At 54.1% G+C, this 21,636-nt stretch overlaps 2 protein-coding genes across 2 annotated transcripts in view; one reads left to right on the top strand and one right to left on the bottom strand.

Moving 5' to 3' along the window:
- The window catches only part of Gbx1 (gastrulation brain homeobox 1), a 21,622-nt gene extending 16,011 nt beyond the window's left edge, over positions 1 to 5,611 (top strand). The window contains exon 2 of the mRNA XM_008847224.1: positions 4,888 to 5,611. Coding sequence (XP_008845446.1) covers positions 4,888 to 5,441 — 554 coding nt within the window. The 3' untranslated portion in view covers positions 5,442 to 5,611. The remainder of the gene's footprint in view (positions 1 to 4,887) is intronic.
- Positions 5,612 to 8,078: 2,467 nt separating this feature from the next.
- Agap3 (ArfGAP with GTPase domain, ankyrin repeat and PH domain 3) overlaps positions 8,079 to 21,636 on the bottom strand; it is a 22,881-nt gene continuing 9,323 nt past the window's right edge. The window contains 8 exon segments of the mRNA XM_029570472.1: positions 8,079 to 8,738; positions 8,828 to 9,083; positions 9,688 to 9,910; positions 10,063 to 10,153; positions 10,259 to 10,413; positions 12,022 to 12,159; positions 13,528 to 13,695; positions 17,088 to 17,256. Of these exon segments, the coding sequence (XP_029426332.1) occupies positions 8,532 to 8,738; positions 8,828 to 9,083; positions 9,688 to 9,910; positions 10,063 to 10,153; positions 10,259 to 10,413; positions 12,022 to 12,159; positions 13,528 to 13,695; positions 17,088 to 17,256 (1,407 nt within the window). The 3' untranslated portion in view covers positions 8,079 to 8,531.

Raw genomic sequence — 21,636 nt, 5'->3', positions numbered from 1 at the left:
CTCCTCCTCCTCCTCCTCCTCCTCCTCCTCCTCCTCTCCTTGACAGGGTCGTCTCACTATGTAGCCATAGCTGGGGGAGAGGGGACGGAGGGGTGGTCTCCTCACTCTGTTGACCAGGCTAGCTTTGAACTCATAGAGATCTGCCTGCCTCCAAGTACTGAGATTAAGGGCTATACCAGCACACCTGGCTGCATTTCTTCCTTAACTAAGTCCTCTGCTAAGCTATGTGGACCAGCGGCCTGTGAAGGGCTTCTTGGGTGGCTGGGGGGCTTATTCACTCCTGGTTGCTGAACCTGCTGCTGCCATTTCTGTAGCACACCCTCTGCTGGTGGAGTAGGGTGCAAACTGCTGGACAAAATGCCTAGCTTGTCTGCAAATGCTTAGTATTGGGGGAGGTGGGCAACAGCAGTGCTGTTTAAAGCACCTTTGCTTTCTTCTTTTAATTTATTTTTAATGTGTGTGTATGTGGGGGGGGGGACTGAGGCAGTTGCATGTGAGTGCAGGTGCTCACAGAATCCAGCGGTATCAGATCCCCCAGGAGCTGAAGTTACAGGCAGTTGTGAGCCACCTGACGTGGTTGTTGGGACTTGAACTCAGGTCCTCTGGAAGAGAAGTATGAGCTTTTAACTGCTGAGTCACCTCTCCAGCCCATCTTTGCTTTCTTCCCCCCAATTTCCCTCCCCTTTCTCTCCCTTTCTTTTTGAGACTCAGCCTCTCACTTTGGTTCAACATTATTTTATCCTTATGCCACTTCTCAACCCCACTTCTCTCTGGCTTACTCCATCCAGCCTGCTTCTGCCCTTTCCTCTTGGGCCTCACCCACTGCCCCAGACCCTGTCCTCTGAGGCCAGTGGCTGTGCGTTCCCGTCAGCTCCTTCAGCCGCCTCACCCCCACCCCCACCTCCGTCCAGGAGTTGCTTATCAGAGTCCTCAATGCCGTGATCATAAAGGCACAGACGGAAACTCTTGCCCCTGCCTCTCAGCATCCCACCGGGATCAAGAAACTGAGAGAGGCCGTGAACCCTCGCTCCTTGTGTAGCTTTAGAAGCGGCACTGAGGGTGGCTGGCTTCTGGATCTGTCTGAAGACAGACAAATAGATGAGGTGATCTCAGGAGGGCTCTGCCAGATCCAGGAGCTGGGAACCTCATCTCAATCATCATCAATTTAGATTTATTGGATGCCCCTCTGGGGGTTGGTGCTGTACTAAATGGTTTCATCCTTCAAGCCCTGAGATCTAGTTTCTGCCCTTTTAACACTGTTTAAAACATGGTACCATTAGGCTGAGTTTTTGGGAGTTTTTATTACATATTATTAATTATTACAAAGCATGTTTTAGAAATTGAAGGCAAAGGGCTTAACAATGTTGGGATCTTCATTTTTTTTAGCACCCTAAGATCCTACAGGATTCCTCTGTGTGGGGGGGAAGGCACACTGTGTGTGTCCAAGGCACACTGGTACGGTGGTATGCTTGTGGGGGGTATCTTACTGGTGCTGGAGGTAGGATGGAGTTAAGGGGGATGTCTCGGGGGGCTTGAGAAGGGAACTGACAGATGGAAAGAGGGAGGGGGAGAGAGCATGCACACAAAAGCTAGAAATAGCGTCTTTTTATTTGGTTAAATATTTATTGAACGCCTATTCTGTAGGTAGTTTTTAAGACACCAAGGATGAAACTGTGAATGAAATATAATTCTAAAAAATATAAAATATATCTGAAATCCCTATTTACATGAAGCTTATTTTTTAATAGGAAGAGACAGCCAGTTTAAAAAAAAAATAAGTGGATGAAGCTGGTATATGTATCATAGCAGTAGGTAAGTCCAAGAAGGCGTCTTAATCCTAAAAAGGTGACAAGGGAGTAAGGGAAGTCTCCCTGCTACAAGGAAGACCCCAGGAAGGCAGGGAATGAGTAGGGCATGGGTCAGGGGAGGACCATAGTATCTCAGACAGAGAGAAGGCTGGGGGTGGGTGGGGCAGGGACATGGAAAGCAGCCAGAAGCAGCCACGTCTGTGAGGAACATAGTGACTTGGGCTAGGGGATGTAGGCCAAAAGGGTCCAGCCCTGGGCAGATCCAGAAGGCAGATTTGTGGGTGGTTTGATGGGGTGTGAGAGGGAAGAGGGAGGAATGGGTGGAAGATAGGGAGGGTGGGGGTCCTACTAGACCGGGAAGAGCTGTGAGAATGAGGAGGAGCTGGACTGAGAAAGACTAGGGGTTCAGTTTGGGACTCGAGTCTATGAGAAGATCTCTCATCGAGAGGAAAGAGGGTACCGGGTTATGAATCTTGCAGAAAATAAAATGGCTGGGCCTGAAGTAGAGTGGTGAGAAACTGGATGATGAGTGACTGTGAGGGGGTCCAGGGGTTGGACATCACAGGAGCTGGGGTGGGGTTAACACAGTCTCTAAACATTGCAGGGCGCCTGGAAAGCAAATGCTTAAGGGAAGATAAAGGCAGCTTGGAGCTTGGCCGGGCTGCCACAGAGTGGAGAGGCCAAGAGAGCATGATGCTGACTGGGATGCGGGAGAGGGGGATGGGCTCAGAGGCAAATGTCCCCCTGACTGCTGAAGAGAAGGAGCAGGCATGGAGCCCTTGGGAAGGAGCAGGTTGTTGACTACAAGCCTGGCAGGGGGCAGGCAGGGAGCAGGCACAGGAAGCCAGGACCAGCCCTGTCAGCCTGCCTTCCGTGCTGTATCCTTGTACACCGCTTCTTTTAGAAATCACTCACTGCACCTGAGATTAAGTTCACACTGAGCTGTGTTCTCAGCTCTGACCATGCTGAGAAGCGTGCGTGTGATGTGGGTGACATGGGGGCTGCTTGACTGCTCTTGATTCAAGGGCTCGCCTTTACCAATCACCTGATTCCCATGTCCTTTCCTTTCCTACTGGTTGGTGGGCTACCTTTGACTTTCTGTTCCTTTGGGCAGAAAACAAGGGCGCTTATAAAACTCAAACACTGAAAACGTTTTTAAAAAGGAAGTCTGTGTGTGTGTGTGTTATGTGCGGGTTATGTGCATGTGTGTATGTGTGTGTGTTATATGCATGTGTGCAGGTGGGTGTGCAGTTGTGTTCTCCTGAATGGGCACATGTGGAAGTCAGAGGTTGATGTCAGGATGTCTTCCTTAGTCAGTTCACCGCACTTTATTGTCTTTTAAATTTTTATTACATTTTGTGACTGTGAATGTGTGTGGGCATGGCACGTTCCATCATGCTTGTGTGGAGGTCAGAGGACAGCCTTCAGGAGTCGGTTCTGAGTCAGGCTTGACAGTATCCACAGAGCCATCCCACTGGCCCTCTACCTTGTTTTTTAAGACAGGATCGCTCACAGAAACTGGGTTTACTGTATTGGCAAGAATGGCTAGCCAAGACCCCCCCAGGACTCTGCCCCATAGCACTGAGCTTACAGGTGTGCACTGCCACAGCTGGCCACATCTGGCTTTTTATGATGGTGCTGGGGATCTGAACTCAGGCCCTCAGGCTTTCACAGCAAGTATTTTTACCTACTGAGCATCTCTTCAGCCTGAAAATGTTTGGAAAAATGTCTTATTTGCAGTCCTGACCAAGGCATCAATGGATGAGATTAAAACCAGTGACTGGGGGCTAGAGAGATGGCTCAGCAGTTAAGAACACTGTTCTTGCAGAAGACCAGGGTTCGAATCCCAGCACCAACATTATGGAGCAACTATAGAAAGGGAAGAAGTAAGGGGGCTGGAGAGATGGCTCAGTGGTTAAGAACACTGGTTGTTCTTGCAGATGACCACAGTTCGAATCCCAGCACCCATGTGGCAGCTAACAACTGTCCGTAGCTCCAGTCCCAGGGGATCCGACAGCCTCTTCTGTCCTCCGCGGGCATTGCACGACACGGGTGCACTTATCTACGTGCAGGCAATACACGCATACACATAAAATAAAAATAATAAAGTATTAAAAAACTAAAACCAGTGGTTGGATTACATTTAGAATTGTATATAGATTAAAATGTTTGTACCCTGGGAAAACACACTGCCACTCACTGAAGGAGCTGAGATGTTCCCCTTGCTGCACTGCTGCGGTTTCTGCCCGCTGTTCCTGTGGTCCCGCTAGCCTTCCCTAGCGACACCAAGCTCTTTGGATGGAGCCTCAGGATGCCAAGCCAAGTAAAAGCCTCTGTTGGTGCTGTGAAGGCAGCCTTGGCCAGGAGGGGTGGGTGCAGGGAAAAGATGAGTCCTGAGAAGGATCCAGAGGCTGAGACAGGGAAGTCTAGCCACAGGGGAGTGGCAGGTGCTGGGAGCCGTTTAGAGCTGGAAAAGGGTTGACTAAGGAGACCTCTGACACGTCCTAGGTTTGGGTGGGACTAGATGATTCTGAAGTTTCCATCTGGACATAAGGTTCTGTGACCTGGATCTAGGTGTACGTGGGGCCAGGAGTCAGGAGACTATTCTTGCTCCCTGGCCCGATAAGGATTCCCGGGGGGACATAGAAGACCCTCTACATACCCCCATGGGGGCTCTGGAAGCACCCAGCCAGCTCCCACACTACTTCATCCTAGGGCTGCAGGTCTGGGCTTGCAGGGTGGGCTGCAAAGGCAGCCCTGGGCCCTGGGTTTGGAGAAATTTGGGAGGTGGGGGGTAGGGAGAATGAGATGGGGGGGTGGGCAAGTGGAGGGGTAATCACCCACATTACCTCCCTGCTTTTCCGTAGTGAAGTCAGTGCTGGTTAAAACCTTTCTTCCTGTTCCTTGTCCTCCCTGAACCTCTTTCTGCCCCACCCAACGACCATCTGCCCCTTCCTGAACCCATCTCTTCCTTCCTGAATGTACCGTTTCCTACTGTCACCTGCTTCTACACGCCTCCTCCAAACCATCTTCTCCTTGCCCTCTCCTTCCCCATCCGTTGGTTTCTCACTCCCCACAGCGGAGGGGAAGGTGTACAGCTCGGATGAGGAGAAGCTGGAGGCCCCAGCAGGAGACCCAGCAGGCAGTGAGCAGGAAGAAGAGGGCTCGGGCGGTGACAGCGACGAGGACAGTTTCCTGGACGGTTCTGCAGGGGTTCCGGGGACTCTTCTGGGACCAAAACCGAAGCTAAAGGGAAGCCTGGGGACTGGAGCTGAGGAGGGGGCACCGGTGGCCCCAGGGGTCACTGCTCCTGGGGGGAAGAGCCGAAGGCGCCGCACAGCCTTCACTAGCGAGCAGCTTTTGGAGCTGGAGAAGGAGTTTCATTGCAAGAAATACCTGAGTCTGACAGAGCGGTCCCAGATCGCCCATGCCCTCAAGCTCAGTGAGGTGCAGGTGAAGATCTGGTTTCAGAACCGTCGTGCCAAGTGGAAGCGCATCAAGGCTGGCAACGTGAGCAGCCGTTCCGGGGAGCCTGTAAGAAACCCCAAGATCGTTGTGCCCATACCTGTGCATGTCAACAGGTTTGCTGTGCGCAGCCAGCACCAACAAATGGAGCAGGGGGCCCGGCCCTGACTGTGCTCCTGAGGACCAGAAGGCAGATGATCTGCACCTGGGCTTGCTCAAGACTCACTGGGTGCTGCTGACTAGAGGGGCCCAGTGCACCTGGCACTGAGAGAGGCCTGCTGTGCTCCCCAGATTGCAGATATGGGCTTTGGCTTAAGACTGTGCCAGAGACCTTCAGGACTAGGGGGCCTCAGGGGTACAAGGATTCAGGTTCTGATCCCTGAGGAGCTGCCGGAACTGAGGTGGACTCCTGGGGAGGGGTTATGACATGCCTAGGGCCCAGAGAGTTGCTGTGGTTAGGCCCCAAGCAGCTTCTGATAGAGACGAGGAGTCCCGGATGGCACCAGCCAGGGGCTACAGTTCCTTATTTATTTTATGTAAAGTTTGTATATGTGGAGCTATTTGTCTTTGTCTGTCTGCACCCCAAAGGGGCATTGGGAAAGTTCTGTTTCCTTGAGCTTCATTCAGTTTGTCCCACCCTACCGCTTTGGTGTGGTAGGGGTACCGTCTTGCCTCTCCTTAGCACAAGGATGTGCAAAGGCATGAAGTCAGCAGCTGCCGTGGGAGCTCCTCAGTAGCCCCTCCTCCACTTGACAAGCATTCTTCTACCCACTGCCCATCCCACATCCATCCACACCTCCTGCTCCCACTGAGCCTGTGGAACAGGCAACTTCTAGGCTTCCTTCTTTGGAAGAGGTGGTACACTTCAGGATGAGACTCACTCCAATTTGCACCGAGGGGAGATAAAGCATTTGACCCGCCTGGGGAGACCTGTTCCTGGTCTTCCACTCTTACAGCCTTAGCTGGTGCTTTGTCCTGTCCATTGCACATTTTGAAGGGTAAGGATCCCACAGACTCTTCTGCTATAGAACAAGATTCTAGAGGAGCCACTGCCAAATAAGATAGGGGCGAGTCTAGGATAGTTCTGGAAGGGTGTACAGTAGAGATTATGGAGACAAGAGGGAGCAGCTTTGGGACTGGAATTAACCCAAGGAACTGTGGGTAGAGTAAACCCAGGAGCAGGGATCGCTATGGACAAATCTGCAGAGACCTCCGGGATGGATTGTTGTGGAAACCCACTGAGCTGGTATTGTGGTAACTGCCTTCTTGGGAAGAAACATGACCTGTATTGATTAGGGAAGGTAGAAAACAAAGAAAGATAAGCAGGCTAGGAATGAGGCAAGGACGCTCCGGTGTTCACAGCCAGGGAGGGGAAGTATGGCCCAGTCACATTCCTGGCCTGCTTTCCTGGCCAATCCCCAGAATGCCAAAGTGGCCAATGCCACATTCAGTTAGGTGTTGAATGCTTATGAGACCAAGATGGTTGGCCCTTGGCAGTTTGTTTCTCCCAAGCAAAGCAGCAGGTATCGTCACGGCTCCCCAGTGAGAACAGATCCAGGAGGTTGTCTTGTTTTTTAGAAATTTAACTTAAGTGGGGCTTGGGAGTTCAGTGTTGAACGTGGAATCCAGATCCACCACATTCCCAACCAGGTATACTTCAAGGTCAAGACTTTCTGATCCTTCTACTTGACCTACACGGGGAGGCTAGGCAGAGGTCAAGCTGTTTTCTCTCTAGCAGAGCTCTGGCTCTGTGGTTTGTGTCCCCTATGGGAGGGGTAAGTGAACACTGGCAGAAAGATGAGGCAGTCAGCACCAAGGTCTGCCCTGTCCTAACTTTCTGGCATTCCCTAAGGCTTCAACTGTGCTTAGCAGCATGGAGCCAGCCCAAGTGGCTTGTCTTTAGGGAGTCTGGAGCTAGCCTGTCCTGTGCCCAGGATCCCAGTCCTATAACTACTCAAAACACTGTCTCTATTCTGCCCTATGTAAGGATCTATTTAATAGCCTTACAAAAGGGGGCATAGACCAAGAAATAAAATCTGGTTTCGTCTCTCAATAGCGTTACTCAGTTATTTACCTACATGTAGGCAGGTGCCCAGGCAGAGCACCAGCCCACCACATGGGTCACCTGTTCCAAGGCGTTTCAGAAAAATGGACCACTAGCAAAGGGGGACGTTCCAGGACAGGGACCAGGTTCTAGAAGCAGCACCTGAACTTCCTAAGTTCTCATCTTTCAAGTACTGGTAGGGAGGGGCTTCACCCACTTCCCCCAGGTTTTCTTTCAAGAGTAAAGGGAGACAGCATGGAGGAGCAGGGAATCTGGGCTCTGCTCCCAGCTTAGCTTGGCAGGTACCTGCCCCTCCTCTCTCCTCATAAGCAGAGCCTTGGCATGAGCCACATCACCACACAGCTGTCCTGTATCACCCCGGGGCACCCTCCAAGCTCTCCCCTGGGCTGCCTCCAGTGCCTCCCTGTACACCAGGCTTGTGGGCTTACCCAGAGTCTCTCTGTAAGGGCATAAGGTAGAGTGTGGTATGAGGTTACTTTATAGAGCATCAATGCCTGAACAGAGACCACTGGAAAGCTTTCAGAAGTGGGCAATGAGGTGGGAAAGCAGCAAGCAGAGTCCCATCTCTTGACAGGCTCAGGTTTGCAGCCATGCTGTTGACCACCCCTGCCAAGGAAGGCTGAAAGAGTTGATAGATGGCTGAGAGAGGAGAGGTCTCAGGCTCCAAGAGGGGAGAGAATCTTGAGACAAGGGGCACTCTGGAAAGGGCAGGGGTACAGAGGCATCAAAGGGAAAATGGCCACACATACAGTCTGGTTTATTGGCTCATCATACACACACACCACATATGTACACGAACATAAATATTCCAATGTACAAATTTTACACAGGACTCACAGATCGCCCCCTTATCTCTTTGATCCAGCACCCCCATCCTGTGTTCTATCCTTCCCCACTGCTGGGTGAAGGTTTGTGGAAGCTGGCAAGAGGAGGCAGGGTTCTGGAGGAGGGAGAGGTCCTGCCCCCCTCTCCTCACAGGCACCTCCAAAGGGTTCTGTCCCTTCTTAATGGCACCATAGGGCAGAGGGCTGAACACCACACTCCCATTCTGCTGTAGCTCAAATCTCAGACCTCTCCCCATCCCCTGGACTGTCCCTCGTTTCCTCCTCCTCTTCCTCACTGCATGTCCCTGCTTCTGTCTGTTTCCTCCAGGTCATGGAGTCCTTCTGGTCCCTCTGCCCTCTTCCTGAGCTTCATAGGAGGCTAGGGCTGCGGTGCAGCTCAGTGGAGGGGTTGGTGCCATTCGCAGGCTCTCTGTTGGGAGTGGGTGCTAACCCACAGCCCTCCCCAGGGCAGCCATGCTGGATCAGGATGTCCGCACACTCCTGGCTGCCGGCCCGGCGGGCATAGGCGAGTGGGGTCAGGCCCCGGGCATCGCGGCTCCTCACGTCCACCCCGTACTGCAGGATAAGCACATTCACAGTTGGAGTGATGGGGAGGAGAGGCTGGGAGAGTGCTAGAGGAGGAGGAAAGAGGCACCCAGACTCACCCAGATGAGCAGCTGTGTGAAGACTACGTTGGCCATGGCACTGGACAGGTGCAGGGCTGTCCTCCCATCACCATCCCCGTATGTCTCGTTCACCTCCTCCTTGGACCCGTGGGCCAGCAGCATCACCAGCAGCCGCAGGTCATCCTCCACCACGGCCCGGAGCAGCTGCTGCCCCAGTGGCACATCCGAGCTTGGCAGCGGGGCCAGGAAGAGCTTCTGCTCGTACTTGGCCCGGATCCAGCGTTCCTTCTCCTCTCTGAAAGCACAGGTCCATCGAGGCATGAGGCAAGGACGGAATCCAGTCCAGAGTGGGGGTGGGGGATCAGGAGGTGGGAAAGCAACACTCGGGCAGGGAATGGAGGTGGTGGAAAGAGGACACTAGAGGGAGACCCCTGGGGCCAGCAGGGATATGGGGGCCGAGAGGGCAGGAAGGCTCCAGGCAGGCCTGAGTGGGAGCTTATCGGGCCGTCTGAATTTCCTGCGATTGGCAGCACTGGAACAAAGCGGGCGGGGGCCTGTGCGGGGGCCACTGCGACCCTATCTGCCACCCATTCTCCTCATCTCAGCACGCAGGCCAGGGCACCGGAGCCACTCTGTGATACCGGGCCCTGCGCATGCGCCTCCTGCTGGCCCCTGACCTGCTGATAACAGCTCAGAAAGGGTCCTGTTGTTGTGAAACGCCTGAGTGACAGGCACCCACAGGGGAGGGGCACCCCAGGGACCAACTGCCAAGCAGAGCAACCGTTGGTTTTAACCCTTCTAACACCGCTACTGCTCCGGGGTACAATTCCACCATCCTCCCCACAGTGGGAATCCCAGCTGCCTCCTTCGTCACCAGCACTGGAGCCCTACCAGCTCACCTGCAGGCCTCAGGCCCTGGCTTGGCATAGCCATCCAGGGCCCCCTCCCAGACACTGTTGGCTAGGGTGTTGCCCATCGCAGTCATGACAGCCAGCAGCTCAGGTGGCCAGTCGTCGAGGTCCAGGGAGCGGACCCGGGACAGGTGAGCCCCCAGATGTCGGTGGATCCCTGAACACTCAATGCACATCAAGGCGCCCAGGTTCAGGCTGGCCCAGTCTGGATCTAGGTGGGCAGAGGATGAAAGATGCAGCAGATGGTATCCAGAGAGGGGCCAGCGAGGAAGGCCTCCTCCCCGCACACCATCCGCCACCCCTTGTCACTTGCAAAGCTTTCCCTAGAAGCCCAGCTCCGAGCTCTCCTGGCCTCACACTCACTGGGGGCTTCGCAGTCGATACAGAAGCTGTTGCCTCGGACCGTGCGGACAGCCTGCACAGCCAGAGCTGTGTTCTGGTTCCCCAGTCGCGTCTGCCGTGAGGTGGGAGAGACAAGGGTGGCTGATCAGTCACAAGTCCCCTCCCTAGCCCTTTCCCAGCCAGGTGCTCTAGGCAGGCCCAGCCACTCCACGCCCACCTTGTCCTTGGCGCTGCGGCAGCCCTGCAGGCTGGCGAGGATCTGGGCCTGCACGCTCTGCACCCACAGCTCCCGTTCTTCTGCTGTTGAAGCCTCGAAGTGCCAGGTCTGCCCAGTGAGGGACACCACCACAAACTCAAAGGACTCCTCTACCTCTGGGGAGAGGGCATGTACACCGTCAGGTCTCCTTGCCAGAGCACCCCAGAGACACACCACTGCCACAACTCCATTCAACTCCTGCTTCACTGATACACCTGTCCTCCTCAATCTGCTCACCTCTGCCCCAGGGCCACACAATTTAGGACAACTTGCGACATGACAAGCATGTGCCCTTGCCCTCCATTCTTAACTACCTGTGGAGTCTGGGGGAAGGGCAGGCGTAAGGGCTTGACTTCCTGGGCACTACCAGAATGTGCTGGACACCAGCAAGGGCATCCTTGAGGAAGCTGGGCTAAGTGTGGAGAAGGATACGACGGGCGCTAGAAGGCGGGTGCTAGAAGGCTCATGCTGGGCGAGGAGGCGGGTGCGGGCGCCATCCGTACGTGTCAGCTGCAGCCGCCTCATTTTGCAGCTCATTAAACCCAATATTCCGGACGGCGTCAGCGAGGGGCTCCTGGGAGCTGGGCCCCTCCCCCACTGCCCTGGCACAGACAGGCAGGAAGGGCAAGTGGGTGGGGAGGAGATGTTTTCTCCAAGAACCAGTAAGGACCTGAAGACATCTGTGGTGACAAGTGCCAGGCTGCACTGTGGCCCCAAGCACTGTCCAGGCTCCGCTCCCCCAGGCCCTGGAAGACGGCCACAAGATCTAGTCCCAGTGTGACTCATCATGGGGGCTGGAGAGACAGCACTAATATCTAAGTGGCATTAGGTGAGCCATGCCTTCTGCCAGGGCCATCCCTGGTCCTAAGTCATTGCTGCTTCTCTGCCCCTGCAGCCTCTCACCTCAGTGATGCAGCAATCCCCAGAGCACCTGCTCTGGACCCTTAAGAGAACTGTTATCCCCCAGAGTAAACCACTGCCTCCTCTCTGGGCACCTCCCCTTGTTCTCACTCTTGGTCTTTAAACACCATGAGCTCCTGCACCACTTGACTCGGGACCCTGGACCACAGTGACTACAGTGGATACTGTGCCACCATGGCTTTGCATCACTGTGACACATTCATCTGACCTGCACCCTTCCCTGCAACAGTCAGAACAGAAACAAGAATTTGCAAGTTCATCTCAAAGAAGTTAAACTTATGAAGAGACCAAAAAATTCCCAGTTCCTGAGAAGAAGGCGGCTGGAAAGACACTGGGCAGCGCCGTATGAAGATGAGGCTACAAAAGAGGTCCAGAGAATTTGAGCTGGGAATACCTTTGCTCCCGGAGGCTAAGGCAAGAACTGGCCAGCCGTACACGCGTGTGAAGCCACCTGTTATGTCCCCAGCACTTGTTAAACTCATGGGTAACACAAGAGACAGAAAACCAGCCCTGCCTGGCAAGTCTTGGGAAGAGCCACTGACTGGAGTGGCCTGCTCCTGCCTTCCTCTAGGAATGAAAGCAAGAGCTCAGCTCAATAGGAAGGGTTTGAGTGACCAGAAACAAGTCTTCTAAGGTACCATGAGGTCCAGGTTACCAAAAGAGCTACAACTGCTGATTTCAGGAATCCTTCAGAGAAAATGCTTTATCCTTCTAATATGGGGAAAAAAGAATGCTTTTAGGGTATGATGTCCAGGTCCCACTGCCCACCTCTTGTGCCCACTTTCCCTCTGGGTCCCCCTAACCTTCAGCAGCACTGCTGGGGCCGTCTGGTCGGGGGGTCCCGGTGCTCTTTTTCCGACGGTGCTTCTTCCGGTTGGAGTGGGGAGATGGGGGAGGCTCCAGCTTGGGGCTGGAACTGAGAACCTCAGCTGGGCCACTGGCTGGTGAGGGGAGAGGTGGAGAAGTGTGGGAAGAGGGGAGGAGAGGTGGGCACAGGGTATGTGGAGGGCTGGTCCTGTCGTTTTAGCTGGGCATATAGAGCACTCTCTCTGGGCCTCCCAGCCCCAAAGCTCCCAGGCCCTGGAGGAGGAAAACTAGCCGAGCTGGCAACTTAAGCAAAGGCTAGGCGAGGGAGGCAAGTGCTTCCACAGCCTGGAGGGGTGGAAGGCGGCCCAGGGAACTCACAGGGAGCTGGAGCCCCAGCAGCTCCGCACCAAATTTATCCTCAATCACACTCCCCGCTCCTCACAATTAATAGCAGAATTAGAAACAATCAGGGAGCTGCCTAATTACTGTCAATTAGAGCGCGCTAATCAAGCTCTGGCTCCCACACCCCGCCCGGTGCTCACCACTAAATGTCAAACTTCATTAGAGGCAGACGCGCTCCCTCCCTCCCTGCCTAACTCTTTCCAGACTAAACCGAGGGGCTTCACCAAGGCCAGACAGGCCATGGGATGGTGGCCCAAGGGAAGGGCTCCTGACTCTACATTTGATCCCCCAGGGTAGCCTTGCTCTTGGATATGGGGTGCAACAACTTTCTCATCTGTCCTGCACAGAGTAGTGGCTGGGCACTGGGAAGGTACACTGGGAAGGTGGTGGGAAAGGGTTTTGGGGGGCCTCTGGGAGTAAAGCAAATGTACCTCTAAGTGGGTGGGGGGTTCAGGAGGGTTGGCAAACAGGGCTGAGAAGGTCCATGGCCAAAATGTTAGAAGTGAGGGATAGATAGACAGCGTGGGAAAGGGGAGAGGGATAAGAAGTCGTTTCAGGCTCTTAGAACAGGGCAGGCCCATGGAAGGGAAGCAGAATAGGTGGAAAAAGCCCCTTCTGGCCAATTCTGCAGGGACCGGGACCCTCTCTAAGGTGGCAGGCCAGTGCTGCCTCCGACAAGGCTCTCAATGCTCAGAGCCCTCAGCCTCCCCCTGTTCAGCTTCCCTGTCCCCCTGCAGAGAGGCTGATGAGCTGACTGAGCAGGGGGCTGATGGGGATACAGGAGCGCCACCAGCTCTGCCTGAGGACCAGGAAGGGGGAGCTATAGAGAGCTGGCCTCTAATGCTGGCTAGAGGGTTGGGTCTAGACCTGGGGTGAGAGGAAGCAAACTATAGTGGCTGCTGGAGAAGGGACTGAGCCCCTGTGGTACCAGGCCTGCAATGTAGTACCTTTTGGAAGCCCCGGAGGGCTCTGCTGGGCTCCACCCTTACTGGGCACCAGCCCATCAGAGTCTCCCAGGCTCTGGGGCATCTGGGCTCTCTTCCTCTCTGTTGCTTAAGCAAATACCAGAAGAGGTGGGAAGCGGCTGGGCCACCACTCACCAGGGTGCTGCATGCTGGCAGGCAGGGCAGCTGCCTCACTCCACTGGTCAGCACTGGAAACGGAGCAGGAGCGCTGGTGTAGCCCCTCGGGGCGTGGGCCAGCCCAGGCTGAGCTGCTGAGGGAGCGTTCAGAATGCAAAGATGCGCTGCTGGCCGAGTGGGGGGCACCTGAGGGTGGGAAGGATCATGCTGGGAGGGAAGGCCTGTGGGGGCTGCACAGAGATACTGTGCTAAAAAACAGAGCTATAGGGCTGAGCTTGAGTAACTCCAACATGATAATGACCAGAGGGGGAGGGCCTGGGGTTCACTGGGTAGCATCAAGGCTTACTGGGGGGGGAGGGGTGCCAAGACCCCCCCCTACAGCCTCTACAACTTAGGAAGTGGACTTCTCCAGGAATATAAAGGGCCACGCCCATCACTGTGACTGAGAGCCGAGAAGAGTAGGGGCATGGGACACCACAAGAGGTCACCACACCTGAGGTCTCCTGGCCAAGGCCAAGTGCTGCACCCTGTCCCTCCTCCACGCCCCACTCAGGCCCCTGCACCCAGTGCTCTCGTCCACATATGTCATTTGCTTTCGTCAGCTCTGCTGCCATTCTGATGAGAAGTAAGTGTATCAAATTCAAGTAATTATGTCTAATTAGTATTAGTAATTATCCTGTTGGGCTGGAGAAAATTAATCTTTCGTTTCCCATCAGGGAAGAATGGCAGAGCCAAGGGGAGGCAAAGGCTCGAGGGGTCCTAGGCTGGGCAGGCATGGCCAACCATGGGCAAAGAGGATGAATGCTCTCAGCCTTCTCCTGCCTCATCCAAGGCCCAGAGCCCTTCCGCAGAGAGCCTGGCAACAGTCACCAGCCTCAGAGACCCAGCTCTCACAGGGCCTGAGAACCTAAGCTTCCTCAGGTTCCTCCTAAGCTTCCTAAGTCCTCCTTCAATGCCCCTAAGACCAAGGTGGTGATGAGGCCAGGAGGAAATGGCTACAGGGTCCTAGAACAGGTGGGACAAACACAAATGGTCAGGCTGTCTGAGGCACTCAGGGGTGGAGGTTGACTGCAGCTGATGGGCCTGGGGCCAGCCAAAGCTGGAGGAGGCAGGGAGGGGCAGGCAAGGGGAAACAGGAGGCCTTGCAGCCCTGCAAGCTTGTGCATGGGTTTCTGGAAACCTAAGGAAGCACTCACTGAGCAAAAGCAGCTGCAAGGGGAGGGGAGGCCAATGCAGCAAATGCCTGTGATCCTTAAAGGCAGGTTCTCTTGTATCTTCTACAACACCCACGACTGGACACATATGCTTGTAACACAGATGTGGCACCCAGACCACAGGCCCTTCGGGTCTCCAGCCCCCAAGTAACACACGGCTGCCACCTCCAAATCCTACCCGGATCCTGCTTTAGGTCTCAGGTCCCTCCTGATAAGTCCTCTGGCTTCTGTGAACCTTGGGGGCCCCCTGCTTCTCCCCTTACTCCTCCTACTAGTTCCAACTCCTCCCAAGTTCCAAATAGGATGCCCTATTCTGTACCCCAACTGAAAACATCACAGGCCCAACTTCTTCCCTAAGCCCCCCAACCCAAAACCCGGAGGGAGGAAAGTGCTTTCCCTTTTCTTTGTTAATTCTCCCCTCATTACGCCTGCAATCCCACAATCAGTGTGCACTGTAATTGTCGAATTTGATGCTAATGATTAATGAATTAAACATGGAGCCATCAATTAGTCCTCCGAGGATAATTCTGCATAAAGCAGCGGATAATGTAATTACAGTAACAAAGATAATGAGATGTTAACATCGCCCGGTGAGCGAGAGACATGTGTGAGTGTGCATGAGGGTCGGTGTCAGCGTGCGGCAGTGGGAACTCAGGCTTGGAAAGCCCGTCCATGTGTTCCTGTGTGTGGGTGCTGTAATTACGGGAGTGAGTTGCTAGGGCTCCCTCCTGCGTACCACTGCGGCAACATAGGTGAAGGCTATCAGAGTCTGTGACGGACTGAACACAAGCGAGAGCTGTCTTGCTTCCCCCACATTTTGGGAGACCACTTAGCTTTTCCTCTTGCTATCATCACCTTCAAGGAAAGGTTTCCGTTTGGAGACCCAACTCCCTCCTCTGCTCCTGGTACAAGAAACCAGACACTGAGGTTGGCCAGACAGGTTCCCTGGTTCTCCGCAAGCAACTTTAGGAGACTGCCCAGTAGCTTGACGCCTGAGGACTCCGCTGCCAACCCTCCTGGCATGCTTCCTTCCCACTCTTCTCTAGAGCACCCCATGTACATGTCAAGGGCTCCCCACTTCTGGCTCAGGTAGTTTAAATAAAGTCACAGAGAAAACCCCAGTTCCCACCCTTACTGTGGGATTTCACAGACAAATTCACCTCTCAGAGCCTTTGTTTTCTCATGAAAATAAAACTCCAAGGTGCTGTGGTGGCCCTGGGGCCTGGTTAAGAGACATCTAATCTACTACAGTAGCACAGCTCAGTTGGTGAGGTCAGATCCCTTCCCGGTTTCTCCCCATACCTCATCTACTCAGTGAAACAACCACACATGCAGTGCCTTGCCTCAAACAAGGATCACACTTGGCACCTCTCCTGACTTCCCTCCAACCGGACTTTCTCCATGAAAACCCCATCAGTATTCACAGTGGACAATTCGCTATTGTTTGGGGTTTACTGTCAATTCCATGGACTTGGTTTCCCCAGGCCCCTGTTCATTCAACATCTATGACCCCTTCCTATCAGGTGACAAACAGAATACCCTCAGACCCCTGAAATGTCCCCTCTACAAGGCGGCACATTCTAAGAGAAAACATATGCCGCCCAGGAACAGGCCTCTGGGTCAAGGCATTGGAAGGACAGGCTGAGCCCTGAGCAGCAGTTTCTGAGCTCAAGAAAAGTGAGCTCTAACCGTGTAGGACAAGTGAGGCCTGGAACCCACGCAGGTCTAAGAGCAAGGGAAGTAAGTGAACGTGAGGAGAACAGCCCCTACCTGCCAGAAGGGCAGGACCCTAGCAAGAGAGGTCCAGGGAAGGATGAATGAGCTGGCACTAGGAAAGAGGCACCTGTGGAGAGAGGGCCTTTCCCGAGACCATACTGTCACACGAAGAGGCAAGAGGACAGACATAGAAAGGCCGTCCCGCCACAGCTGCCTCTTACGGTTCCCGACTCCACCCCCATGAGTAGACAGGGTATTTCTCCTGCTCCTCTCTAAACTTGGTATTCTCTGTGCAGAGATGCTGCATCCACTACAGATCAGATGGTTGCCTGGATCTCAGGCAGCTGTTTCACCCCCACAGCAAGCTGAAGACACTGGCCTTCCTCGGCTAGTGTGCTGTAGACAGGCGGTGGCCCTAGGACCACAAGCTGTCCAGATTCCTAACCACGAGGCTCCTCAGCCCCACCTGATAGCCAAGGCTACCTTGCCTAGCTCCACCAGCTTTGGCGGAGAGGATCCTGAAGTATGGCGCTGGCTGGTGAGCATGCCTTGAAGCCCTGATGCCCAGGCTGCCCTGCTAGACCTATCTACACCCACTCCCCACACTTCCAGAACTTTCCATACTCGCCACCATGGCAGTCACCTCACCTGTGCCCCCACCCAGCTGTGTGCTACTCCGCTCCATGGCTAGCCCGTTGGCACGGGGGCTGGTGCCTGGGGCTGTGGCAGGCGTGGCTCGGGGCAGACGTTTCCCTGGTACTTTCACCGTTGTCCGCAGCAGGTCGATCTCCTTGCCATGGATGTTCTGCATGTAATCCTAAAGGTGTGTGAAGGACAGAAGAGGTTAGGCCAGCCTGTCTCCAGCTCTGCCCCTCAATGTCTAGGCTTCTCTCCCCTCACTGCTCTCTTGAGTAGGGGGCAGAAAAGGAGCAGCTCAGTCTCAAAGAGCAGGTTTCTGAAGCCCACACATCCCCGAGTCTAGATCACAGCCAGGTCTCCACCGGGCCCAAAAGGACTTCAGCCAGGAAGGCAGGGTCAACAGCAAGCAAAGGCTCTGGAGCTGGGTGCTGAGGCTTGCAGTCTTAAGGGGAGACAGCACTCATGTGGCTGAGGAGGGAAAACAACCAACTCTGATGTGAAGACAAATCAGCCTCCAGATCCTAGGCTGTCCCTGTCACAAGCTGCCACCCCCACCTGGGCACTGGGGAGCAATCGGCTCTTAGGACAGAATCTGATGACAAACTTTGAACAGTTTATTTTTTATTATTTTTATTTATGTGTATGAGTTTATTGCCTGCACATATGTAAATACACCTCTGTTGTACAGTGCCCTCGAAGTCCGAAGAGGGCATTGGATCCCTTGGAACTGAAGTTATAGACAGTTGTTAGCTGCCAGGCGGGTGTTGGAATTTGAACCTGGGTCCTCTGCAAGAGCAGTCAGTGCTCTTAACCACTGAGCCATTTCTCCAGCCCAACTTTGAGCAGTTTAAAGGACAGCCTTTGATTCTTTTTGCTGGATTTGGGATATATTGACTGGTTCATGGCCTTGTACACACACCATGGATTTGCTATCAGATTATCATCTGCCCATCCCCAGGCTGGGTGTTACATACAATATGTCTACATTTCATATATTGGAATTCTTCATAGCCCATAGGACCTTCCCAGCCAGCTGAGTGCAGTATTTTTTTGCCCCCAGCCTTGGTCTGGTGAGATACTTTTCTCATTTTGTAGCCCAGGCTCACTTCAAACTCACAGCAATCGGAGTGCTCTGTTTTTGTTGGAGATGAAGAAAGAGGCTGGGAAGGTCAATGTGCCCAGGATCAAGGGAGGCAGCAGAGCTGGATCCAAGCCCAGGTTTGCAGACCCCCTAAGGCCATGCGCTCCACACGACACATCCTTAGCCAGAGAACTTAGCCTGCCCAAAGTCAGGACCCAAGACTACGGGACCCTGTGTCCCTGCAGTTTCTGGCTAAAGCCTTATCTAGCCTGGAGCCATCCTCATCTGACTCCTTGGTAATTCCAAGCTCTCAATCTCCATATTCTGTGGCAAAAATCTACCCTCTTGGCACTACGTACCTTCCTGAGAGAAGAATCATAGAATTAGCTCCCTGTCACAGAAGCCCTTTAAGGCTTGTGTGCCCCCTGCCTGGGTACAGCCCCATAAAGCCTGGCTGACCTTGCAGCCATCTTGGTTCTCAAGGTGGCCATGGCAGTTTTCCAGAGTCTTCAGGAAGGCTTAGGCCCAACCAAGCAGAGAGCTGGAGTTGCTCCAGAAAGTATGTGCAAGGAGAAGCCTCGTTCTCTACTCCCACGCTCCCTGTAGTCCTGGCATAATCCTATGACAAGGCACAGGCTCTCAGGTTCTAGTTATCATTTCAAACCCACAGAACCACCTACTGAGAAATCAAAGACAGCCTTCCACCCCAGGAGGACCCTGACCATTCTGACCACACTGGAGCACACCTACAGGGCTCTCTCTCTAGTTCTGGGCTGCACCAGCATCTGTCTACACTAGATGCCATGTGCCGGGCAGACCAATGCCCTAAGCAGCTTGGAGCTCACAGCCCCTTGCTGCCCTCCCAAGGACTGCCCCATCTGATCCTTCTAGTCTTCAGTTCAGGGTCCACTAGGTGCCTTCTGTGTCTCAACCTTTCCCTCTGCCTCCATCCCAAAGACTCAGCTTTCACATGTTCTCATCTCCGATTCGTATACATACTGATCCCCAGTCTCTGTATATACTGATCTCTAGTCCCTGCTCATCCTCATCTTCAGTCCTTGTATACAACTACATCTTGGATCGGCTGCTCCAGACAACTCATCAACTGGCTGGGCCAAAAGCACAACTATAGTTCGTCTACTGAGGGAGGAGCTTGGGCTGCTCCAGTTCACAAGGAGGTCACAGCAGGGACAATAGTCTGCAGGCCCCACTCAAGTCCTGAGATGCCCAAGCTGGGGTATGGCAGGAAAAACTGACCCTGTGCCAAGAACAAGCTGCCCAGAGGGACCTCGTTCAGGACCAAGGAGCCTGAAGCTGGCTACAGGAGAAAGGACTGCGCCTGACAACTCCAGACCCTGTGGGCTGGACAGGGTCACCTTCAGCACCTTCAGTGCTGGGCTGCATGGGAACAGCACGGTGAGGAGCCTGGAGGAGTAGCAGGGACAGGGACCTCAGGCACAGAGCAACAGCGTTTCCCTCCGTCAGCAGAACAGAGAAGCATGGTGGTGGCAGTGGCAGGGCTGCTCAGGAGAGCGGTCACCACGGCTGCCTTTATTACCCACCATCAAACAGCAATTTCTTCCCCAGCCTCCTCGCTAATTACCCAGCCAGCGTTCTCATCTCGTTTTATTACTGGAATTAACAACGAGTTCAGAGCGTGGAAAGCTATTAAGATGTGTGATTAAGCCACATTCAATTAGTTTCTACAAACAATTTAATTGATGTTGCAGATAGAATTAACAGAAGGTGATTGTGTGAATGGCTCCGCTGGCTGCAAAATGGGGGAGGCTGTGGCGGGCTCTCTTGGGCCAGGCACGATTCAGGCGCGAAGCTCAAGGCCTGCCCGCCAACTCATGCTACACAAGCTGGGCCCAGCCGCTTCCAGCAGCCACGGAGGCCCAGATACTATGGTCCTGGCTCTCAGGTTGAGACCCATCCCCTACAGGACAGCCAGACAGGCCCAGGTCCGAGAGAGCCTCTGCAGTGACTAGAGGCCCTCCCTCTCACTTGATCGTGGCCCAAAGGCCAAGAATCGATGAGGTCCTCCTCTTGGTCAGACTTGGGATTCCAGAGCCTTGGGAAGAAGCTGTTGCTTGCAGGTGAGGAGACTGCCAGGTCACTGCTGCACTGAGGTTGGAGGAAGGCAACAAAGGGGAGATGGAGGACAGCAGGCAGCAGCAGGCAGGGGTGGTAAACCGAAGCCACAGGCCAGGCGAGGAGGAAAAGGATGAGCCCAGAATGAAGTGTCAAGGTGCTTGAGCTACAGCCAAGAGGAAGTTTCCAATGGGACTTGTGACTCCTGCACGAGTAGCCAAGCATCCACAGGGCAGGCCAGGCCATCTACTCTGCCAGTGCCTCCTGGCATCCAATGGGGAAAGATCTGCTTTTTGGCTCTGGGGAACATGGTAGCCAGTGACGAGTCAATGCTGTCAGCACGGTCCTGTTCTAGGAAGCACTGGCCATACAACCCTCTTGGCAGAGCCCAGAGGAACCGGAGGGGTTAGAAGCCAGGGAGCTGCCAACTCTTAAATGTTATCCCGTAAGGACATGAGGACAGGTCTGGAAGTCAGACTCTTGGCTCTCAGGTCTTGCCACATGTCCCTGACACACTGTGCAACAAGTGTGACGGGAAGGACTCCCAGAGGACTCAGATGCCTCCCTGTTCTGCCTCTTTAGGGACGTTCTCAGCCAGTGCTAGAGGTAGGGGCTCTTGGCAAGCGATGGAGAATCTGGGGAATGCTGACAGTGATGGGTCCCTATCTCAGCTTAGCTGCCGGCTAAACAGCTCCAATAAGCCACAAACCCTCCGAGCTGCTGCTTTCCAGCTGTGGTCATGGAGACCATATTCCTACCAACTTCCCCTTTGCTTCTGGTTCTAAAACCAGAACCCAGCCTGATACCACTGACCCCATCTTTCCTCTCCACCCTGGCTCCCTTCATTTTCTGTTATAAGGGATAGCAAAGGAGCCAGATCCCATGCCCAGCCACAGTCATACAAACAGAAAGGCCCTGCCAGGATGCAAGCAGGGAGAGGCGGAGACCTCCCACACAGGCAGAGACAGGCACCCCAGTAAGCCAGCTCCCAAGTTCCTTGGTCCAGATGTACATAGGCAGAGAGCATATGCTAACTTGCTTGGTGGTCAGAGGGTAAAACATGACCCACGGGAGTTAGCAGGTGCTGCTGTGGCCTCTGGGCTTCAACATACAGCCTGGCTCCTCCTGTGGCTGGGGAGGACCCCATCAGACCCCTCTGGGTAAATACCCTGAATGTACTGTCTGTCCACACACAGTCCTCCAGCCCTCCCTTAGGTGCAGGGCTCCATGGTACAGCCCTCCCTTCAGAGGGCACCTTGTCTGCTTAAGACACTTTTTGTCTTTGCGGTGCCAGCCCAGTAAGCCCACTGCCTCTCATTATCTCTTGAGGGCGGGGGAGAAAGTTGAGGCCTTGGGGGGGGGGGCCAGGGTCAGGATGAGAAA

This window comes from Nannospalax galili, unplaced genomic scaffold, assembly GCF_000622305.1.
Source record: "Nannospalax galili isolate Female #2095 unplaced genomic scaffold, S.galili_v1.0 scaffold302, whole genome shotgun sequence".
Lineage (NCBI taxonomy): Eukaryota > Metazoa > Chordata > Mammalia > Rodentia > Spalacidae > Nannospalax > Nannospalax galili.
The sequence above is the reverse complement of the archived record's forward strand: the minus strand, read 5'-3'. Positions and strand labels throughout refer to the sequence as shown.